Below are 22,555 nucleotides of genomic sequence, written 5' to 3'. Positions count from 1 at the left end.
GTTGTTTTTGCGTTGTGACACAGAGGACCGATATATTATGTCCACCGGGAAGAGGACATAGCATGTCTAAAGGTTACCGGACTTTCTGATCTATATCACGGACATGTCAAACGGCTACATTATTTTTTAGCGGTCACCGTATTTTCCCAATAACATGACTATGTCAAATGGTTACCGTATTTTCTGACGTATAAGGGACATGTCTGCGGGTTGCCGTTGGTTTTAAAGTGACATGTCTAACGGTTACCGTACTCTGTCGCAGCACCTCAATGACCTGAAGAAGGAGAACTTCAGCCTCAAGCTCCGCATCTACTTCCTGGAGGAGAGGATCCTGCAGAAGTACGAGGACACCAGTGATCATGTCTACCGCACGGTGAGTGGCTGTGTGTGTGTGTGTGTGTGTGTGTGGCTGTGTGTGTGTGTGTGTGTGTGTGTGTGTGTGTGTGTGTGTGTGTGTGTGTGTGTGTGTGTGTGTGTGTGTGTGTGTGTGTGTGTGTGTGTGTGTGTGTGTGTGTGTGTGTGTGTGTGTGTGTGTGTGTGTGTGTGTGTGTGTGTGTGTGTGTGTGTGTGTGTGTGTGTGTGTGTGTGTGTGTGTGTGTCCCGTGTGGCTCAGTTGGTAGAGCATGGCGCTTGCAACGCCAGGGTTGTGGGTTCATTCCCCACGGGGGGACCAGGATGAATATGTATGAACTTTCCAATTTGTAAGTCGCTCTGGATAAGAGCGTCTGCTAAATGACTTAAATGTGTGTGTGTGTGTGTGTGTGTCTCTGCATCTCATAATGTTGGGAAAGGAGAGGTGGATGAAGTAATGGAAGATGAAAGGTTTTGTCCGTTATGTTAAAAGCAGCGGTGGGGTCAATTCTTTCTGTGTTCCAGTCAGTTCAGGCATTGAACAGAGCCGTAGATGTTCAACTCACTAAGCACATGCCATGCAGTCAGGTTAGTCTGTTGTCATCTATGCTAACTGCCAGGTTACAGAGGGTACTTTCTAGTAGTAATAGTAGTGTTATTGTATAAGAATCAATTCAACTGACTGAGGAATTGAAATGGAATTGAGCCCAACTCTAGGTGAAGGGAGGCTGAGATGAGCTGATACAATGTTCTGTGTGTGTCCCTCTGAGGAGAAGGTACGCGTTCTTTCTCTTTGATGTCATTGTCCTACAGTGGTCCCTGCTACAGGTTCATGGCTAGAAGGGATACAGATTTTGTCAAATTAACGTCAGATTTAACTTTTCATAGCAGGTTAGGAGAACTTATGCAGCAGGTTAGGATAATTAACGTAGCAGGTTAGGAGTATTTGGTTAAGGTTTGGAAAAGGGTCAAGGTTAGCTAAAATGCACAAAAAAAGAACATTCATTTGACAAAAGCATGATATCTTCTAGCCATGATTTTGCTACAGGGAGCCATAAAATGGGTATTTTAGACACTATCTACTCTGCTGGGGTTCCTCTGGTGTGGTTGTGTGTTCTGTCTGGTGTCTATGGGTAGAATGTAGCGCTCGTATGACAACTGGGTTACTCTCTATTCATTGCTCTATTGATTGTACAGCACGGCTAGCCCTTAAATGTACAAAGAGAGATAACATTAATAAAATGCATGTCAATCTCTCCTGGCTCAAAGTAGAGGAAAGATTTACTTTATCACTACTGGTATTTTTGAGAATAATTGACATGTTGAATGCACCGAGCTGTCTGTTTAAACTAGACATGCCACCAGAGGTCTCTTCACAGTCCCCAAGTCCAGAACAGACTATGGGAGGCACACAGTACTACATAGAGCCATGACTACATGGAACTCTATTCCACATCAAGTAACTGATGCAAGCAGTAGAATCAGGTTTAAAAAAAACAGATAAAAATACACCTTATGGAACAGTGGTACTGTGAAGAGACATAGGCACAGACACGCACAAAACAAAAAGACATAACAATCCCTTAAAAAAATCCATAAATGTATCATTATTGTGCAATTTATATCTACAGGCTACATTGAGGTTTTTCTTTCATTATATTAGGCCATATGGCATCTCTGATCCACCTCTACGCAGACGACACCATTCTGTATACTTCTGGCCCTTCTTTGGACACTTACTTGAGGTAAGAAAAGGTAGTTAAGGCAATAAATAGGCCATGGTGGCGAAGTAATTACAATATAGCAATTAAACACTGGAATGGTAGATGTGCAGAAGATGAATATGCAAGTTGAGATAATGGGGTACAAAGGAGCAAGATAAATAAATAAATTCAGTATGGGTATGAGGTAGATAGATGGGCTGTTAACAGATGGGCTATGTACAGGTGCAGTGATCTTTGAGCTGCTCTGACAGCTGATGCTTAAAGCTAGTGAGGGAGATATGAGTCTCCAGCTTCAGTGATTTTTTTCAGTTCGTTCCAGTCATTGGCAGCAGAGAACTCTGAGGAAAGCCAGCCAAAGGAGGAATTGGCTTTGGGGGTGACCAGTGAGATATACCTGCTGGAGCGCGTGCTACAAGTGGGTGCTGCTATGGTGACCAGTGAGCTGAGATAAGGCGGGGCTTTACCTAGCAGAGACTTGTAGATAACCTGTAGCCAGTGGGTTTGGCAACGAGTATGAAGCGAGGGCCAATCAACGAGAGCGTACGGGTTGCAGTGGTGGGTGGTGTATGGGGCTTTGGTGACAAAACGGATGGCACTGTGATAGACTGCATCCTATTTGTTGAGTAGAGTGTTGGAGGCTATTTTACAGATAACATCGCCGAAGTCGAGGATCGGTAGGATGGTCAGTTTTACGAGTGTATGTTTGGCAGCATGAGTGAAGGATGCTTTGTTGCGATATAGGAAGCAGATTCTAGATTTCATTTTGGATTTGAGATGCTTAATGTGAGTCTGGAAGGAGAGTTTACAGTCTAACCAGACACCTAGGTATTTGTAGTTGTCCACGTATTCTAAGTCAGAGCCGTCCAGAGTAGTGATGCTGGACGGGCGAGCAGGTGCGGGCAGTGATTGATTGAAAAGCATGCATTTAGTTTTACTTGTATTGAAGAGCAGTAGGAGGCCACGGAAGGAGAGTTGTATGGCATTGCTCGTCTGGAGGTTAGTTAACACAGTGTCCAAAGAGGGGCCAGAAGTATACAGAATGGTGTCGTCTGCGTAGAGGTGGATCAGAGAATCACCAGCAGCAGAGCGACATTATTGATGTATACAGAGAAGAGAGTCAGCCCGAGAATTGAACCCTGTGGCACCCCCATAGAGACTGCCAGAGGTCAGGACAACAGGCCCTCCGATTTGACACACTGAACTTTGTCTGAGAATTAGTTGGTGAACCAGACGAGGCAATCATTTGAGAAACCAAGGCTGTCGAGTCTGCCAATAAGAATGTGGTGATTGACAGGGTCGAAACCCTTGGCCAGGTCGATGAATACTGCTGCACAAAAATGTCTCTTATCGATGGCGGTTATGATGTCATTTAGGACCTTGAGCGTGGCTGAGGTGCACCCATGACCAGCTCGGAAACCAGATTGCATAGAGGAGAAGGTACGGTGGGATTCGAAATGGTCGGTAATCTGTTTGTTAACTTGGCTTTCGAAGACCTGAGAAAAACAGGGTAGGATAGATATAGGTCTGTAGCAGTTTGGGTCTAGAGTGTCACCCCGTTTGAAGAGGGGGATGACCGCGGCAACTTTCCAATCTTTGGGAATCTCAGACGATACGAAAGAGAGCTTGAACAGACTAGTAATGGGGGTGGCAACAATTTCGGCAGATAATTTTAGAAAGAGTGTCCAGATTGTCTAGCCCGGCTGATTTGTAGGGGTCCAGATTTTGCAGCTCTTTCAGAACATCAGCTATCTGGATTTGGGTGAAGGAGAAATGGTGGGGGCTTGGGCGGGTTGCTGTGGAGGGTGCAGGGAAGTTTCCCGGGGTAGGGGTAGCCAGGTGGAAAGCATGGCCAGCTGTAGAGAAATGCTTATTGAAATTCTCAATTATAGTGGATTTATTGGTGGTAACAGTGTTTCCTAGCCTCAGAGCAGTGGGCAGCTGGGAGGAGGTGCTCTTATTCTCCATGGACTTTACAGTGTCCCAGAACTTTTTTGAGTTTGTACTACAGGATGCAAATTTCTGTTTGAAAAAGCTAGCCTTAGCTTTCCTAATTGCCTGTGTATATTTGTTCCTAACTTCCCTGAAAAGTTGCATATCACGGGGGCTATTCGATGCAGAACACCCCAGGATCTTTTTGTGCTGGTCAAGGGCAGACAGGTTTGGAGTGAACCAAGGACTAAATCTATTCCTAGTTCTACATTTTTTGAATGGTGCATGCTTATTTAAGATGGTGAGGATGGCACTTTTAAAGAATAACCAGGCATCCTCTACTGACGGGATGAGGTCAATGTCATTCCAGGATACCCCGGCCAGGGCGATTAGAAAGGCCTGCTCGCAGAAGTGTTTTAGGGAGCGTTTGACAGTGATGAGGGGTGGTCATTTGATCGCAGACCCATTACGGATGCAGGCAATGTGGCAGTGATCGCTGAGATCTTGATTGAAAACAGCAGAGGTGTATTTGGAGGGCGAGTTAGTTAGGATGATATCTATGAGGGTGCCCTTGTTTACGGATTTGGGGTTGTACGTGGTAGGTTCATTGATAATCTGTGTGAGATTGAGGGCTTCAAGCTTAGATTGTAGGGTGGCCGGGGTGTTAAGCATGTTCCAGTTTAGGTCACCTAACCGCACGAGCTCAGCAGATAGATGGGGGGCAATCAATTCACATATGGTGTCGAGGACACAGCTGGGGGCAGAGGGTGGTCTATAGCAAGCGACAACAGTGAGAGACTTGTTTCTGGAAAGGTGCATTTTCAGAAGTAGAAGCTCGAATTGTTTGGGTACAGACCTGGATAGTAAGACAGAACTCTGCAGGCTATCTTTGCAGTAGATTGCAACACTGCCCCCTTTGGCAGTTCTATCTTGGCGGAAAATGTTATAGTTAGGGATGGAGATTTCAGGGTTTTTGGTGGTTTTCCTAAGCCAGGATTCAGACACGGCTAAGACATCCGGGTTGGCAGAGTGTGCTAAAGCAGTGAGTAAAACAAATTTAGGGAGTAGGCTTCTAATGTTAACATGCATGAAACCAAGGCTTTTACGGTTACAGAAGTCAACAATGAGAACACCTGGGGAGTGGGAGTGGAGCTAGGCACTGCAGGACCTGGATTAACCTCTACATCACCAGAGGTGTTTATAATTCATATGTTTACCATAGTAGTTAGATGGTTTGTTATTACATTTATTAGATAGACATGCTTCTAATATCCGTACATTATTGACCCGTGACTGACAGTTTTGAAGTACTGTAAAACCCTAAAATGAGGTGAAGTCAGACCGTCTACTTAAGTAGGCAATAGAAAAAAATCCTGTCTAACATTGATTGGGTTGATTGGGTTAAGACAAACCGTCAATCCAAAACTAGCAGACCAATGGAGACTCATTGTCTACGCCTCCCTCTAAACCCCGCCCTTCACGGGAAAATCAGGCCAAAACTCGCAATCGAAAAGACTGGCAGTGAAAGCAAAGAAACAGACATCGAGAGCAAAGATACGAGTAGCGTAACCAAAAGGTAGTACATGCAGGCAAGAGCGTAGGCAAAAAGTATTCAATTTGATTGGTTGCTCGAATGTTTAACCAAAAACAATTTTTGCATTCGTTTTCAAATCTTTTTTTAAATAATTTGTCATGGAGTTTTGCTCTCGCTTTAAAATGATTTACTTACAAGTTTTTCGGTTTTGCTTTTGATGTCTTATTTTTGTTTACAATTCTATACATTTCGCTTTCAATTCCAAATCAAATCAAAGTTTATTTGTCACGTGCGCCGAATACAACAGGTGTAGAACTTACAGTGAAATGCTTACTTACAGGCTCTAACCAATAGTGCAAAAAAGGTATTAGGTGAACAATAGGTAAGTAAAGAAATAAAACAACAGTAAAAAGACATTTGAAAACAAGAGTAGCAAGGCTATATACAGACACCGGTTAGTCAGGCTGATTGAGGTAGTATGTACATGTAGGTTTGGTAAAAGTGACTATGCATATATGATGAACAGAGAGTAGCAGTAGCGTAAAAAGAGGGGTTGGGGGGGGAACACAATGCTAATAGTCTGGGTAACCATTTGGTTACCTGTTCAGGAGTCTTATGGCTTGGGGATAAAAACTGTTGAGAAGCCTTTTGGTCCTAGACTTGGCACTCCGGTGCCGCAATTGTTTGTTTTTTGATTTCAACATCCATTATTTCACCCATCCTCGAAAATATAATGTTTACATTCTAACTTTATTTTATTTTGAATTCAATACATATGGCGTGAAATTGACCCCATACTATGGCACGTCAAGGGAACTGTAGCCTACTGTTTTGACGTGTTAAATGGAAACTGAAATCTGGACACTGACTGTAGGTCTATAACCTCTCACATAGCCTTAATAATAACTCCTGCAGAATTAAGCATTTATTGCAGTAAAATGATGCACCAAATGTTGGCTACATTTTGACTCGGGACCAGGAGCGTAGAAATATGATTTATTTATTCCAGCGTCTTGAGAGAATGCAGTGCTCAGTTAGATACCATTTGTGGAGGTGATATCAAATCAAATTTTATTGGTCACATACACATGGTTAGCAGATGTTAATGCGAGTGTAGTGAAATACTTGTGCTTCTAGTTCCGACAATGCAGTAATATCTAAGAAGTCATCTAACAATTTCACAACAACTATCTTATACACACAAGTGTAAGGAATGAATAAGAATATGTACATATAAATATATGGATGAGCAATGGCCGAACGGCATAGGCAAGATGCAGTAGATGGTATAGAGTACAGTATATACATATGAAATGAGTAATGTAGGGTATGTAAACATTATATAAAGTGGCATTGTTTAAAGTGACTAGTGATACATTTATTACATCACATTTTTAATAATTAAAGTGGCTAGAGATTTGAGTCAGTATATTGGCAGCTGCCACTCAATGTTAGTGATGACTGTTTAACAGTCTGATGGCCTTGAGATAGAAGCTGTTTTTCAGTCTCTCGGTCCCAGCTTTGATACACCTGTACTGACCTCGCCTTCTGGAGGATAGCGGGGTGAACAGGCAGTGGCTCGGGTGGTTGTTGTCCTTGATGATCTTTTTGGTCTTCCTGTGACATCGGGTGGTGTAGGTGTCCTGGAGGGCAGGTAGTTTGCCCCCGGTGATGCGTTGTGCAGACCTCACTACCCTCTGGAGAGCCTTGCGGTTGTGGGTGGAGCAGTTTCCGTACCAGGCGGGAATACAGCACGACAGGATGCTCTCGATTGTGCATCTGTAAAAGTTTGAGTGTTTTTGGTGACAAGCCAAATTTCTTCAGCCTCCTGAGGTTGAAGTAGCACTGTTGCGCCTTCTTCACCACACTGTCTGTGTGGGTGGACCATTTCAGTTCATCCGTGATGTGTACGCCGAGGAACTTAAAACTTTCCACCTTCTCCGCTACTGTCCCGTCGGTGTGGTTATTAAGGGGGTGCTCCCTCTGCTGTTTCCTGAAGTCCACGATCATCTCTTTCTTTTGTTGACGTTGAGTGTGAGGTTGTTTTCCTGACACCACACTCCGAGGGACCTCACCTCCTCCCTGTAGGTTTTTGGTAATCAAGCCTACCACTGTAGTGCCGTCTGCAAACTTGATGATTGAGTTGGATGCGTGCATGGCCACGCAGTCATGGGTGAACAGGGAGTACAGGAGAGGGCTGAGAATGCACCCTTGTGGGGCCCCAGTGTTGAGGATCAGCGGGGTGGAGATGTTGTTTCCTACCCTCACCACCTGGGGGCGGCCCGTCAGGAAGTCCAGGACCTAGTTGCACAGGGCGGGTTTGGAGGGTACTATGGTGTAATGACGAATTTGGAGGGTACTATGGTGTTAAATGCTGAGCTGTAGTCGATGAACAGCATTCTTACATAGGTATTCCTCTTGTCCAGATGGGTTAGCAATCACACAGTGTGCAGTGTGATTGCGATTGCGTCGTCTGTGGACCTATTGGGGCGGTAAGCAAATTGGAGTGGGTCTAGGGTGTCAGGTAGGGTGGAGGTGATATGATCCTTGACTAGTCTCTCAAAGCACGTCATGATGACGGAAGTGAGTGCTACGGGGCGATAGTCGTTTAGCTCAGTTACCTTAGCTTTCTTGGGAACAGGAGCAATGCTGGCCCTCTTGAAGCATGTGGGAACAGCAGACTGGGATAAGGATTGATTGAATATGTCCGTAAACACACCACCCAGCTGGTCTGCGCATGCTCTGAGGACGCGGCTAGGGATGCCGTCTGGGCCGGCAGCCTTGCGATGGTTAACACGTTTAAATGTTTTACTCACGTTGGCTGCGGTGAAGGAGAGTCCGCAGGTTTTGGTAGCGGGCCGTGTCGGTGGCACTGTATTGTCCTCAAAGCGAGCAAAGAAGTTGTTTAGTCTGTCTGGGAGCAAGACATCGGGGTCTGCGACGGGGCTGCTTTTATTTTTGTAGTCCGTGATTGACTGTAGACCCTGCCACATTCCTCTCATGTCTGAGCTGTTGAATTGCGACTCTACTTTGTCTCTATACTGACGCTTAGCTTGTTTGATTGCCTTGCGGAGGGAATAGCTACACTGTTCGTATTCGGTCATTTTTCCGGTCGCCTTGCCATGATTAAAAGCAGTGGTTTGCGCTTTCAGTTTTGCGCGAATGCTGCCATCAATCCACGGTTTCTGGTTGGGGAAGGTTTTAATAGTCGCTGTTGGTACAACGTCACCGATGCACTTGCTAATAAACTCACTCACCGAATCAGCGTATGCATCAATGTTGTTGTTTGAAACCATCCGGAACATATCCCAGTCCACGTGATCGAAGCAATCTTGAAGCGTGGAATCAGATTGGTCAGACCAGCGTTGAACAGACCTGAGCACGGGTGTTTCCTGTTTTAGTTTCTGTCTATAGGCTGGGAGCAACAAAATGGAGTCGTGGTCAGATTTGCCAAAAGGAGGGCGAGGGATGGCTTTGTATGCGTCGTGGAAGTTAGAGTAACAATAATCCAGAATTTTCCCAGCCCGGGTCGCGCATTCGATATGCTAATAAAATTTAGGAAGCCTTGTTTTCAGATTAGCCTTGTTAAAATCCCCATCTACAATAAATGCAGCCTCAGGATATGTGGTTTCCAGTTTACATAGAGTCCAATGAAGTTATTTCGGGGACGTCGAGGTGTCTGATTGGGGGGGATGTCTTCATCGAATAAGCAGATAGCGTTTCAACCACATAAAATATGCATCAAAGCCGACCTGAAATCTTATCAAAAACACATTGGGTCTTTTTCACAGCTTTCTTTTCCCTTACATCCAGTCAAACTGATGTAATTTGGACATTTTGCACTGAAAATATTTCCCTTTGTTTTTACGTTATTGTAATTTCTCCCCGGTCCCTACGTGTCTTTGCTCCCCGAAAGATGACCGAGGAAACTTTATCGATGTCAACTAGATTGAAGCATTTATTCTATTGATCTATATTACATTATTATGTTTAGTCTTCTAGGGCAATCTAGAAGAAAAAGAAACGCACACCTATTTAGGCGAGGTGCTGGCTAGCGGAGTAGAAAACTTAAAAATAAAAGAGAGCCGCACACTCTAGGAGCTCAGATGCAAAAATATTTAATTTACCAACGTTTCGACAGGCAAGCTGTCTTCTAGGGCAACATATAATGACAAAACCGAAACTACATGTATCTAATTATAGACATGTTTACTAAAAAATGCCTTCCAAAATGGAGGAAATTATAAGCAGAAACATATCAAAATCAGGCAACAAAAAACAATCCTCCAACCCCTGTCAAAAAATTGTTCTGCAGTCTTTGACTGTAGTTTATAGCACATTGTCTATATTTGCGGGTTAGGGTTGGGTGTTGACCTTTTTCCTTCCTTTTTTTACTATCCTTGTGAGGACTTTTGGAACCCACCCACACACACACACACACACACACACACAGCTCCTAGGCTGGTCTCACCCTCAGGTTGGCACACAGACAGCTCCTAATCCCAGGGAAAGGGCAGCAGTCTGGGGAACGAGATGGTAGCCTGCTGCCTCATCTGACCTCCGAGATGCATGTTAAAAGGGGGTGTGAGGGGAGGGTGTGTGAGATCATATATACACTACATTACCGAAAGTATGTGGACACCGGCTCATTGACCATCTCATTCCAAAATCATGGGCATTAATATGGAGTTGGTCCCCCCTTTGCTGCTATAACAGCCTCCACTCTTCTGGGAAGGCTTTCCACTAGATGTCTGAACATTGCTGTGGGCATTTGTTTCCACTCAGCCACAAGAGCCTTAGTGAGGTCGGCAACTGATGTTGGGCAATTAGGCCTGGCTCACAGTCGGCGTTCCAATTTATCCCAAAGGTGTTTGATGGGGTTGAGGTCAGGGCTCTGTGCATGCCAGTCAAGTTCTTCCACACTGATCTCAAAAAACTATTTCTGTATGGACCTCGCTTTGTGAACGGGGGAATTGTCATGCTGCAACAGCAAAGGGTCTTCCCCAAACTGTTGCCACAAATTTGGAAGCACAGAATCGTTTAGAATAATTAATTGCAGAAACCTGGAAACCTGGTGTCCCTGGTCTAAATAAGTGCAGAGTTGAGTTTGAGGGCTCTAGAATGTCATTGTATTGCTGTAGCGTTAAGATTTCCCTTCACTGGAACTAAGGGGCCCAAACCATGAAAAACAGCCCCACACCATTATGCCTCCTCCACCAAACTTTACGATTGGCTCTATGCATTCTGGCAGGTGGTGTTCTCCTGGCATCCGCCAAACCGCTTGCTTTCGTCTGTGTGTGTGTGTGTGTGTGTGTGTGTGTGTGTGTGTGTGTGTGTGTGTGTGTGTGTGTGTGTGTGTGTGTGTGTGTGTGTGTGTGTGTGTGTGTGTGTCTACATTTTTCCAATACATTCTTCTTCAGCCCTTAATCTCCTCCCTGATCATCAGTAAACCTCTCATATGAGAATCATGCAAACAAGATGGCTGATATGATCCAAATAAACAAGATGGCTGACCTTATCCAAATTAACAAGATGGCTGACCTTACCCAAATAACAAGATGGCTGACCTGATCCAAATAAACAAGACCTGAATGTACTCTGACTTATCCTCTATCGTGCATGCCACAGCTAATTGAGTAGAAAGAGGTTTGACCAAACTGACACTTTCATGTTTTATCATGTTATAATATTAAGCAATATGCATGAGGGGGTGTGGAATATGGCCAATATACCACAGCTAAGGGCTGTTCTTAAGCACGATGCAACGCGGAGTGCCTGGCTTCAGCCCTTATCCAAGGTATATTGGCCATATACCACAAACCCCCAAGGTGCATTATTGCTATTATAAACGGGTTACTAATGTAATTAGAGCAGTAAAAAAAAGAATGGTCAAACCCGTGGTGTACGTTCTGATATACCACGGCTGTCAGCCAATCAACATTCACTGCTCGAACCACCCGGTTTATAATTACCATTAGACCATTCACAAAATAATAATTAAAGGAATATTATTCTGAAGTATGAGGACTACAGTTCATATCCATTTAAACGTAATCAGATTTATTACAGTTACATAATAAGAATACAATTGACAAATAGTACATACCAGAAGTCTTCAATTTTTTATAAATGTTTTATTTCACCTTTATTTAACCAGGTAGGCCAGTTGAGAACAAGTTCTCATTTATAACTGCGACCTGGCCAAGATAAAGCAAAGCAGTGCGACAAAAACAACAACACAGAGATACACATGGGATAAACAAATGTACAGTCAATAACATAATATAAAAAGTCTATGTACAGTGTGTACAAATGTAGTAAGATTAGGGAGGTAATGCAATAAAGATGCGAAATACTTACAATTTAGCATTAATACTGGAGTGATAGAAGTGCAGATGATGATGTGCAAGTAGAGATACTAGGGTGCAAAAAAAGCAACAACAAAAAAATAACAATATGAGGATGAGGCAGTTGGGTGTGCTATTTACAGATGGGCTGTGTACAGGTACAGTTATCAGTAAGCTGCTCTGACAGCTGATGCTTAAAGTTAGAGAGGGAGATATACGTCTCCAGCTTCAGTGATTTTTGCAATTTGTTCCAGTCATTGGCAGCAGAGAACTGTAAGGAAAAGCGGCCAAAGGAGGTGTTGGCTTTGGGGATGACCAGTGAAATATACCTGCTGGAGCGTGTGCTATGGGTGGGTGTTGCTATGGTGACCAGTGAGCTGAGATAAGGTGGGGCTATACCTAGCATTCACTTATAGATGACCTGGATGACCTGAAGCCAGTGGGTTTGGCGCCGAATATGTAGCGAGGGCCAGCCAACGAGAGCAGTGGTGGGTAGTATATGGGGCTTTGGTGACAAAACGGATGGCACTGTGATAGACTACATCCAATTTGCTGAGTAGAGTGTTGAAGGTTATTTTGTAAATGACATCGCTGAAGTCAAGGATTGGTAGGATGGTCAGCTTTACGAGTGTATGTTTGGCAGCATGAGTGAAGGAGGCTTTGTTGCGAAATAGGTAGCCAATTCTAGATTTAAAATTGGATTGTAGATGCTTAATGTGTGTCTGGAAGGAGAGTTTACAGTCTAACCAGACACCTAGGTATTTGTAGTTGTTCACTTACGCTAATTCAGAACCGTCCAGAGTAGTGATGCTGGTTGGGCGGGTGCGGGCAGCAATCGGTTGAAGAGCATACATTTAGTTTTACTTGCAGTTGGAGGCCACGGAAGGAGTGTTGCATGGCATTGAAGCTCGTTTGGAGGTTTGTTAACACAGTGTCCAAAGAAGGGCCAGAAGTATACAGAATGGTGTCGTCTGCGTAGAGGGTGGATCAGAGAATCATCAGCAACAAGAGCGACATCATTGATGTATACAGAGAAAAGAGTCGGCCCCAGAATTGAACCCTGTGGCACCCCCATAGAGACTGCCAGAGGTCCGGACAACAGGCTCTCCGATTTGACACACATGAACTCTATCTGAGAAGTAGTTGGTGAACCAGGCGAGGCAGTCATTTGAGAAACCGAGGGTATTGAGTCTGCCGATAAGAATGCGGAAGATTTGGCCAGGTCGATGAAGACGGCTGCACAGTACTGTCTTTTATCGATGGCGGTTGCCATAAGACACAAAATATCTAAAAGTCTATAGGTTATGTATAAAAACACACTATAGTGTAACAGAACGCTACGCCAGGAGAATTACATTGACTCCATGAGCAAAGTGTCAACCCAGCCAAATCCCAGTGTCTCATATCATCTAATTAACATCACTTTGCACGGCACAAAACATTACAACAAAAGGCAACACACGCATTCTTGGATCTAATCATCACAACTCTCATCTCAATGATAGGAGTGTACATCTGCGTTGCTCCCACTTTGAACTGACCGCCGTCCGATAAACAAATTAACAATAAATCCAGCACAATGAAACATATCAACATTTATAGCTCTTTAGGAACATTTGAAACAATCCAAGCTTGACAATTTCATTCACACAGTAACATTCATTCAGTCAATTTCACATTTCATTATGTCTTCACACCTTCAACGGTGTCCACGCTCCCAGCGTTCTGTGAGAAGGGAACGTCCCTTCCTAGAGATTACCACAGGTGTGATGGACCCCTGCGATAGCCCACAGATGGTCAGCCATCCAAACTATCTCATACAGTGCCTTGCAAAAGTATTCACCCCCTTGGCGTTTTTCCTATTTTGTTGCATTACAACCTGTAATTTAAATGGATTTTTATGTTGATTTCATGTAATGGACATACACAAAATAGTCCAAATTGGTGAAGTGAAATGAATAAAATTACTTGTTTCAAAAAATGCAGCAACAAAAAAATACGGAAAAGTGGTGCGTGCATTTGTATTCACCCCCTTTGCTATGAAGTCCACCTGTGTGCAATCTAAATGTCACATAATCTGTCACATGATCTCAGTATATATACACCTGTTCTGAAAGGCCCCAGAGTCTGCAACACCACTAAGCAAGGGGCACCACCAAGCAAGCGGCACCATGAAGATCAAGGAGCTCTCCAGACCTAACAGGTCAGGGACAAAGATGTGGAGAAGTACAGATCAGGATTTGGTTATAAAAAAATATCCAAAACGTTGAACATCCCACGGAGCACCATTAAATCCATTATTAAAAAATTGAAAGAATATGGCACCACAACAAACTTGCCAAGAGCCGCCCACTAAAAATCACGGACCAGGCAAGGAGGGCATTAATCAGAGAAGCAACAAGAGACCAAAGATAACCCTGAAGGAGCTGCAAAGCTCCACAGAGGAAATTGGAGTATCTGTCCACAGGACCACTTTAAGTCGTACACTCCATAGAGCTGGGCTTTACAGAAGAGTGGCCATAATAAAGCCATTGCTTAAAGAAAAAAATATTCAAACACGTTTGGTGTTCGCCAGGAGGCATGTGGGAGACTCCCCCAACATATGGAAGAAGCTACTCTGACTAAAATTGAGCTTTTTGGCCATCAAGGAAAACACTATGTCTGGCACAAACCCAACACCCCACAGTGAAGCATGGTGGTGGCAGCATCATGCTGTGGGGATCTTTTTCATCGGCAGGGACTGGGAAACTGGTCAGATTTGAAGGAATGATGGATGGCACTAAATACAGGGAAATTCTTGTGGGAAATCTGTTTGTCTTCCAGAGATTTGAAACTGGGACGGAGGTTCACCTTCCAGCAGGACAATGACCCTAAGCATACTGCTAAAGCAACACTCGAGTGGTTTAACGGGAAACATTTAAATGTCTTGGAATGGCCTAGTCAAAGCCCAGACCTCAATCCAATTGAGAATCAGTGGTATGACTTGAAGATTGCTGTACACCAGTGGAACCCATCCAACTTGAAGGACCTGGAGCAGTTTTGCCTTGAAGAATGGGCAAAAATCCCAGTAGATGTGCCAAGCTTATAGAGACATATTCCAAGAGACTTGCAGCTGTAATTGCTGCAAAAGGTGGCTCTACAATGTATTGACTTTGGGGGGTGAATAGTTATGCACGCTCAAGTTAAAAAAATGTGGTCTTATTTCTTGTTTGTTTCACAATAACAAATATTTTGCATCTTCAAAGTGGTAGGCATGTTGTGTAAATCAACTGACACAAACCCCCCAAAAATCTATTTTAATTCCAGGTTGTAAGGCAACAAAATAGGAAAAATGTCAAGGAGGGTGAATACTTTCGCAAAGCACTGTAAATCATGACTGAGTCATCACGCTTGACTAAGTCATCCTGCTGGGCCTCAGCTCCTGCAAGTCACTAGTCGCTAGTATAGACTTTTTCTTCTACATGTCCATAGAATTAGGAATTACTAATTTAATAGGAGCTCTATGGTCGTGTCACTCCCGGTCCATGCAAGACCATATGATAATGCTGTCACTTCCCACTGGGCAAAAACTGGTTGAATCAATGTTGTTTCCACCTCATTTCAACAAAACAATCTATGTGAAGACATTGAATAAAGGTGGGGAAACTGATTGGATTTGAAAAAAGTAATCAACATATGAGAGTTAGGTATTTTTTGGACCCAACTTTTTACCTAAATCCAATGACATGGTGACATGTTTTGTTGATTTCACGTTGAATTCATGATAGTTAACAACTCAACCAAATGTAAGTTAAAAGCAGATGCCCAGTGTCTCAGTGTCTCAGATACAGTAATTAAGTTAATTTGGCCTTGGGATTGTTTCTTTGTTGATCTGCTTGATTCAGTTGATTTCCTGGCACCGTTTCTGTTGTCTCAGTTTACACTCCCTGCTCAGAGTGGGAGGGAGAGGATTTCTATATATAGTCCAAGATTGAGTGCAATAATTTATTCAACACATTTGTTCTTCTGCAATGGGTTTGACTTGCTTGTTTTCATCCCGTTATCTGTGCATGTGTAACAGTATAGCTTCCGTCCCTCTCCTCACCTCTACCTGGGCTCGAACCAGGGACCCTCTGCACACTTTGACAACAGTCACCCTCGAAGCATCTTTACCCATCACTCCACAAAAGTGGAGAGCAAGGGAGCAAGGGGAACAACTACTTCAAGGTCTCAGAGCGAGTGACGTCAGCGATTGAAACGCTATGTGCGCGCACCCCGCTAACTAGCTAGCCATTTCACATCGGTTACACATGCATGTCAGTGTAGGGATAGATCTGTGGCAAATATGTGGGTGCATGTCTTCAGAATTGTGTTCATAAGTGGCGTCAAAATAATTCACACCCTTGATAAAGATGAGCAATAATGACTGTAAAGGATATATAATTCAAATACTGATCTATATTGTATGATACATCTTGGGGGGAAATTATATTATTTTATACTAATACAATTGCTCTGAGAATTTTTTATTCGGATTAACAAGTATAAAAAAAAATTCTCTAAGTTACTTAAAGATTCTTATAAATATAGTAGTCAAAAGTTTAGTTTTTAGTTGTGCAGCAGTTAGTTTTGGTTGTGTTTCAGATTATTTTGTGCCCAATAGAAATTAATGGTAAATCATGTATTGTGTTATTATGGAGTCACTTGAATCGTGATTAATGATGATTTAGAAAGTTACAGAGGGTCAAATGTCATACCCCCAACACATGCTAACCTCTCACCATTACTAATAACAGGGAAGGTTAGCATCTTGGGGGTATGATCTTTGACCCTCTGTAACTTTCTCACTCATCATTATTCAGGATTATCCATAATCATGGTAGCATCCACATTAATGTAGAAGTGTTTAGACACATATTCTATTCTTATTTACAATAAAAGTGGCTCCAAAATGACACATTACATTATTTACCATTCATTTCTATTGGGCACAAAATAATCTGAAACAACCATAACAAACTGCAAATGCATCCAACAAGTTTGTAGAGTCACAAGCTTAATGTAATCATTGCATGCTGTGAATATGGGACCAAATATTCCTAGAATCTTATGAGATGTCAATAATTGTTACCTCTACCTTTTTGATATAGTTTTGTATTACTTGTTAAACAAAATATCTTTCTCTGAGCAATTGTATTAGTATAAAAGTATATACTTTTTTTGAGCATACAATATAGCTCAGTATTTAAATAATATATTTTATACAGTCATTATCGCTCATCTTTATCAAGGGTGTTTCAGACCCCACTGTATGCGTGTGTGACTGCATGGCTAGGTGTGTGTGTGTCAGCGACTAGGCCTAGCACTATACTCTTAACCCCATGTCTCGCCCAATCAGGCAGCCTTGTACCACTCCAGTGCATATCTAGTTATAAGGGGAACTGTTACTGTGGGCCGAGTGGGCGGGGGGCGGGGGGGGGGGGGGGGGCAGGAATAGCAGGTGCACCATGGACTCCTATATTTAGAGCTGTGTGGATAACAGGAAAACATCCCGGTTACTGTCTGTCAAGCAGTGTCTAATGATGTGAAAAGTAATGTGAAATGCGTTTAAATTAATTTCAATTTGTTTAAGTGACTTTGGCTATTGTAGCGACACTTTGTGTAAGAGCACATGCATTGTGATGCTTTGTAAGTCTCTCTGGATAACAATGTCTGCTAAACTGCTAAAATGTTTATGTAAAATGTTATCTTACGAACATTGCTTTTGTTTTGCTGAAGTATTTCCTAAATGTATAATGTTAGAGATCAATAAGATGTATATTTCACACTGTAAGGACACAGCGTAGTCATGAATTAACGGTTGTGTGTCAATACCAGTCCAAAAGGCCAGAGCCCCTGTTGTTTTAGGTATCTTGATGTGATGCCAGTTTCAGTGTGGGTGAGCGCTAGTGACACGTGCACTGGGGGTCTGCTTACTCTGTGTGTGCACATGTATCCAGGGTCAGTGTGAGTGTTAAGGACAGACAGATAGTTTTGCTATGAAGGTGTGATAAACTGGAATACCTCTCTGGCTAGAAGACAGAGCAGATTCTAAATGTCAATAGACTGGGGGAAGTACTATAATACTACATACAGGTCTGACAGAGTGAGAGAGATGGAAGGAAGTGGGAGACAGGAAATGAGAGAAATGGAATACAAAATATTGAGAGAAAAAGTAAGAATAGGATACAGTTTGAATTTCAAAGAGTGAAAAGAGAGATAAGAGAAAGAGGACAGAAATAAGCAACAATAACCCGAAAGAGAGAGAGAGAGACGCTGGTGTCCTATCCCTGTCCAGGGTCACAACTGGACCATTTAACCTCACCATTCATTCCCAGTCACATCCATTTTCCATATCCCAAATCCCTATCCTAAAGGCCCTGTCCTAGCTCAGAACCCTATTCTGGTTCACCGTGGCTGTCAGAGCACATAAGTGTGTACTTTAACCCCTGACCCTTGGTATAAGCCCCAGAGATGCTCTGCCTTCCCCCTGGTTTAAGTATGTGAGCCTAACAGTTAGTTACCCTCCATTGTGAGGTGAGGGGAATGACATTTTACCTTTATAATGATGAAAATAGAATCACTTTATGTTGTATTTACACAGTAGCCTAATAAAATGTATGTTTGGCAATGGAACCAAGGCTGTTGAAAGCCCTGGATACGTTTTGTAAACCTGTACTAGCTCCTGAGTGGTGCAGCGGTCTAAGGCACTGCATCTCAGTGCTAGAGCGGTCACTACAGACACCCTGGTTTGAGTCCAGGCTGTATCACAACCGGCTGTTATTGGGAGTCCCATAGGGCGGTGCACAATTGGCCTAGTGTCGTCCCGGTTTGGCCGGTGTAGGCCGTCATTGTAAATAAAAATGTGTTCTTAACTGACTTGCCTAGTTAAATAAAGGATATATTAAAAATTTGCTTTGCACTGGTGTGAGATGTGGCAAAGAGCTGATGTTAGCAAGATCTCTAACAGATCTGGGACCAGTCCAGATTGATAAATGTTTATGCTATTAATTGATAGTATGTGAAACATGCATTCTTTGTTAAACTTTGATAGGTTTCAAGTAAAGTGTGCAATGGACAGGACATTATAGATTTTTGGTAACCTCCAAAAAGTCTGGGTTTCCTGGCAGCATGTCCCATCATAAAATATAACATCTGTGACAGGAGAGAACCATGTTCCCTACTAATGTTACATTTACACACCACACCACTCTGATTGATACAGCAGAGAGGGGGGGTGGGAAGGAGGAAAATTGATATAGCATAGGAGGGGTGCGGGGGTCAGGTGTAGATGGTGAAGGTATTTGGGGGTTGTGGGTGAGAAGGAGAGAGGACAGGTTGTGCGTGTAGGGTTGCTGTTGCTGTTTAGCTGTGTGATGGTGTTGGAGGGGGATAGAAGACACTGGATACTGTACAGGACAAGCACTAGGTGCATTTGGAAGGCAGGAGTTTCCAGGAGAGTAATAGGGTATACCGTTCCTCTGGGCATCAGGGGTCTTTGCAAGGCAGTACAGGTCAGTGGAGGCTGGTGGGAGGAGCTATAGGAAGACGGGCTCATTGTAATGTGTGGAATGGAATTAATGGAACGGAGTCAAACATGTGGAACCATTCTACCATTCTACATGCTTCTACACCTGCATTGCTTGCTGTTTGGGGTTTTAGGCTGGGTTTCTGTACAGCACTTTGAGATATCAGCTGATGTACGAAGGGCTATATAAATAAATTTGATTTGATTTATTAAATCCATTCCAGCCATTACAATGAGCCCGTCCTCTACTCTCTTCCTGTGTTTTACAGTAATTGTACTAATGGTGCCTGCACTTCTTTGAGTTTCTATGACTTCATTGACTTGTTTTAAAGTTTCTATTTGATATTCCTTGTCTTTTGAGATTAATCGTTATGATGTGGGTGAGGATGATGATGATGATGATGATGATGATGATGATGATGATGATGATGATGATAATGATGATGATGATGACGGTGACAACGACGACAATATTGATGTCATTTTTTCTATCAAACATAATTCCAGTCTGATGTCATGTTCTATTCTCCCTGTGTTCCAGAACATCGAGTTGAAGGTAGAAGTGGAGAGCTTGAAGCAAGAGTTACAGGAGAAACAAGACCTTCTTGACAAGGCTCTGTAAGTCCAGTACGACACATCCAGACTAACAGTTGACCGTTGAATGTATTGAACAGTCATCTGATCTGAGAATCTGACACTTTTTACGTCAAATTAAATTGCAATGTAGACTGACAGCCAATCAACAGATCAAATCAAATCAAATTGTATTGGTCACATACACATATTTAGCAGATGTTATTGCGGATGTAGGAAAATGCTTGTGTTCCTAGCTCCAACAATGCAGTAGTATCTAATAGTTCACAACAATACACATATCTAAAAGTAAAAGAATGGAATTAAGAAAGATATACAGTTGAAGTGGGAAGTTTACATACACCTTAGCCAAATACATTTAAACTCAGTTTTTCACCCTTCCTGACATTTAATCCTCGTAAAAAATTCCCTGTCTTAGGTCAGTTAGGATCACCACTTTATTTTAAGAATGTGAAATGTCAGAATAACAGTAGAGAGAATGATTTATTTCAGCTTTTATTTCTTTCATCACATTCCCAGTGGATCAGAAGTTTACATACACTCAATTAGTATTTGGTATCATTGCCTTTAAATTGTTTAACTTGGGTCAAACGTTTTGGGTAGCCTTCCACAAGCTTCCCACAATAAGTTGGATGAATTTTGGCCAATTCCTCCTGACAGAGCTGGTGTAACTGAGTCAGGTTTGTAGGCCTCCTTCCTCACACATGCTTTTTCAGTTCTGCCCACAAATTTTCTATAGGATTGAGGTCAGGGCTTTGTGATGGCCACTCCAATACCTTGACTTTGTTGTCCTTAAGCCATTTTGCCACAACTTTGGAAGTATGCTTGGGGTCATTGTCCATTTGGAAGACACATTTGCGACCAAGCTCTAACTTCCTGACTGATGTCTTGAGATGTTGCTTCAATATATCCACATCATTTTACCTCCTCATGATGCCATCTATTTTGTGAAGTGCACCAGTCCCTCTTGCAGCAAAGCACCAAAACAACATGATGCTGCCACACCTGTGCTTCACGGTTGGGATGGTGTTCTTCGGCTTGCAAGTTCTATTTTTGTTTCATCAGACAAGTGGACATTTCTCAAAAAAATACGATCTTTTTTCCCATGTGCAGTTGCAAACTGTAGTCTGGCTTTTTTACGGCGGTTTTGGAGCAGTGGCTTCTTCCTTGCTGAGCAGCCTTTCAAGTTATGTCAATATAGGACTCGTTTTACTCGTCTATATACTACTATATAGATAATTTTGTACCTGTTTCATTCAGCATCTTCACACGGTCCTTTGCTGTTGTTCTGGGATTGATTTGCACTTTTCGCACCAAAGTACGTTCATCTCTAGGAGACAGAACGCGTCTCCTTCCTGAGCGGTATGACGGCTGCGTGGTCCCATGGTGTTTATACTTGCGTACTATTGTTTGTACAGATGAACGTGGTACCTTCAGGCGTTTGGAAATTGCTCCCAAGGATGAACCAGACTTGTGGGACGTCTCCAATTCTCTTCTGAGGTCTTGGCTGATTTCTTTTGATTTTCCCATGATGTCAAGTAAAAGGCACTGAATTTCAAGGTAGGCCTTGAAATACATCCACAGGTACATCTCCAATTGACTCAAATAATGTCAATAAGCCTATCAGAAGCTTCTAAAGCCATGACATCATTTTCAGGAATTTTCCAAGCTGTTTAAAGGCACAATCAAATTAGTGTATGTAAACTTCTGACCCACTGGAATTGTGATACAGTGAATTACAAGTTAAATAATCTGTCTGTAAACAATTGTTGGAAAAATGACTTGTATCATGCACATGGTAGATGTCCTAACTGACTTACCAAAACTATAGTTTGTTAACAAGAAATTTGTGGAGTGGTTGAAAAACGAGTTTTAACGACTCCAACCTAAGTGTATGTAAAGTTCCGACTTCAACTGTAAATATTAGGTCGAGCAATGTCGGAGTGGCATTGACTAAAATACAGTAGCATAGAATACAGTGTATACATTTGAGATGAGTAAAGCAGTATGTAAACGTTATTAAAGTGACTAGTGATTCCATGTCTATGTATATACGGCAGCAGCCTCTAAGGTGCAGGGTTGAGTAACCGGGTGGTAGCCTGCTAGTGATGGCTATTTGACAGTCTGATGGCCTTGAGATAGAAGCTGTTTTTCAGTCTCTCGGTCCCAGCTTTGATGGACCTGTACTGACCTCGCCTTCTGGATGATAGTGGGGTTGTCCTTGATGATCTTTTTGGGCTTCCTGTGACATCGGGTGCAACAGGTGTCCTGGAGGGCAGGTCATGTTGCCCCGGTGATACGTTGGGCAGACCGCACCACCCTCTGGAGAGCCCTGCGGTTGCGGGCGGTGCAGTTGCCATACCAGGCGGTGAAACAGTCCAACAGGATGCTCTCAATTGTGCATCTGTAAATGTTTCTGAGAGTCTTAGGGGCCAAGCCGAATTTCTTCAGCCTCCTGATTGCCTTACAGAGGGAATAACTACACTGTTTGTATTCAACCATATCCCCTGTCACCATGCCATGGTTAAAT

General features: G+C 42.9%; 1 protein-coding gene across 1 annotated transcript in view; it reads left to right on the top strand.

The window, feature by feature from the left end:
* The window catches only part of LOC139550306 (myomegalin-like), a 121,410-nt gene that overhangs the window by 18,122 nt on the left and 80,733 nt on the right, over positions 1 to 22,555 (top strand). Inside the window, exons 4-5 of the mRNA XM_071361121.1 lie at positions 263 to 373; positions 19,973 to 20,049. Coding sequence (XP_071217222.1) covers positions 263 to 373; positions 19,973 to 20,049 — 188 coding nt within the window. The remainder of the gene's footprint in view (positions 1 to 262; positions 374 to 19,972; positions 20,050 to 22,555) is intronic.

Source organism: Salvelinus alpinus, chromosome 23 (genome assembly GCF_045679555.1).
Source record: "Salvelinus alpinus chromosome 23, SLU_Salpinus.1, whole genome shotgun sequence".
In the NCBI taxonomy this organism is placed as follows: Eukaryota; Metazoa; Chordata; class Actinopteri; order Salmoniformes; family Salmonidae; genus Salvelinus; species Salvelinus alpinus.
Note: the sequence above shows the minus strand (reverse complement) of the source record. Positions and strands in the feature narration are given on the sequence as shown.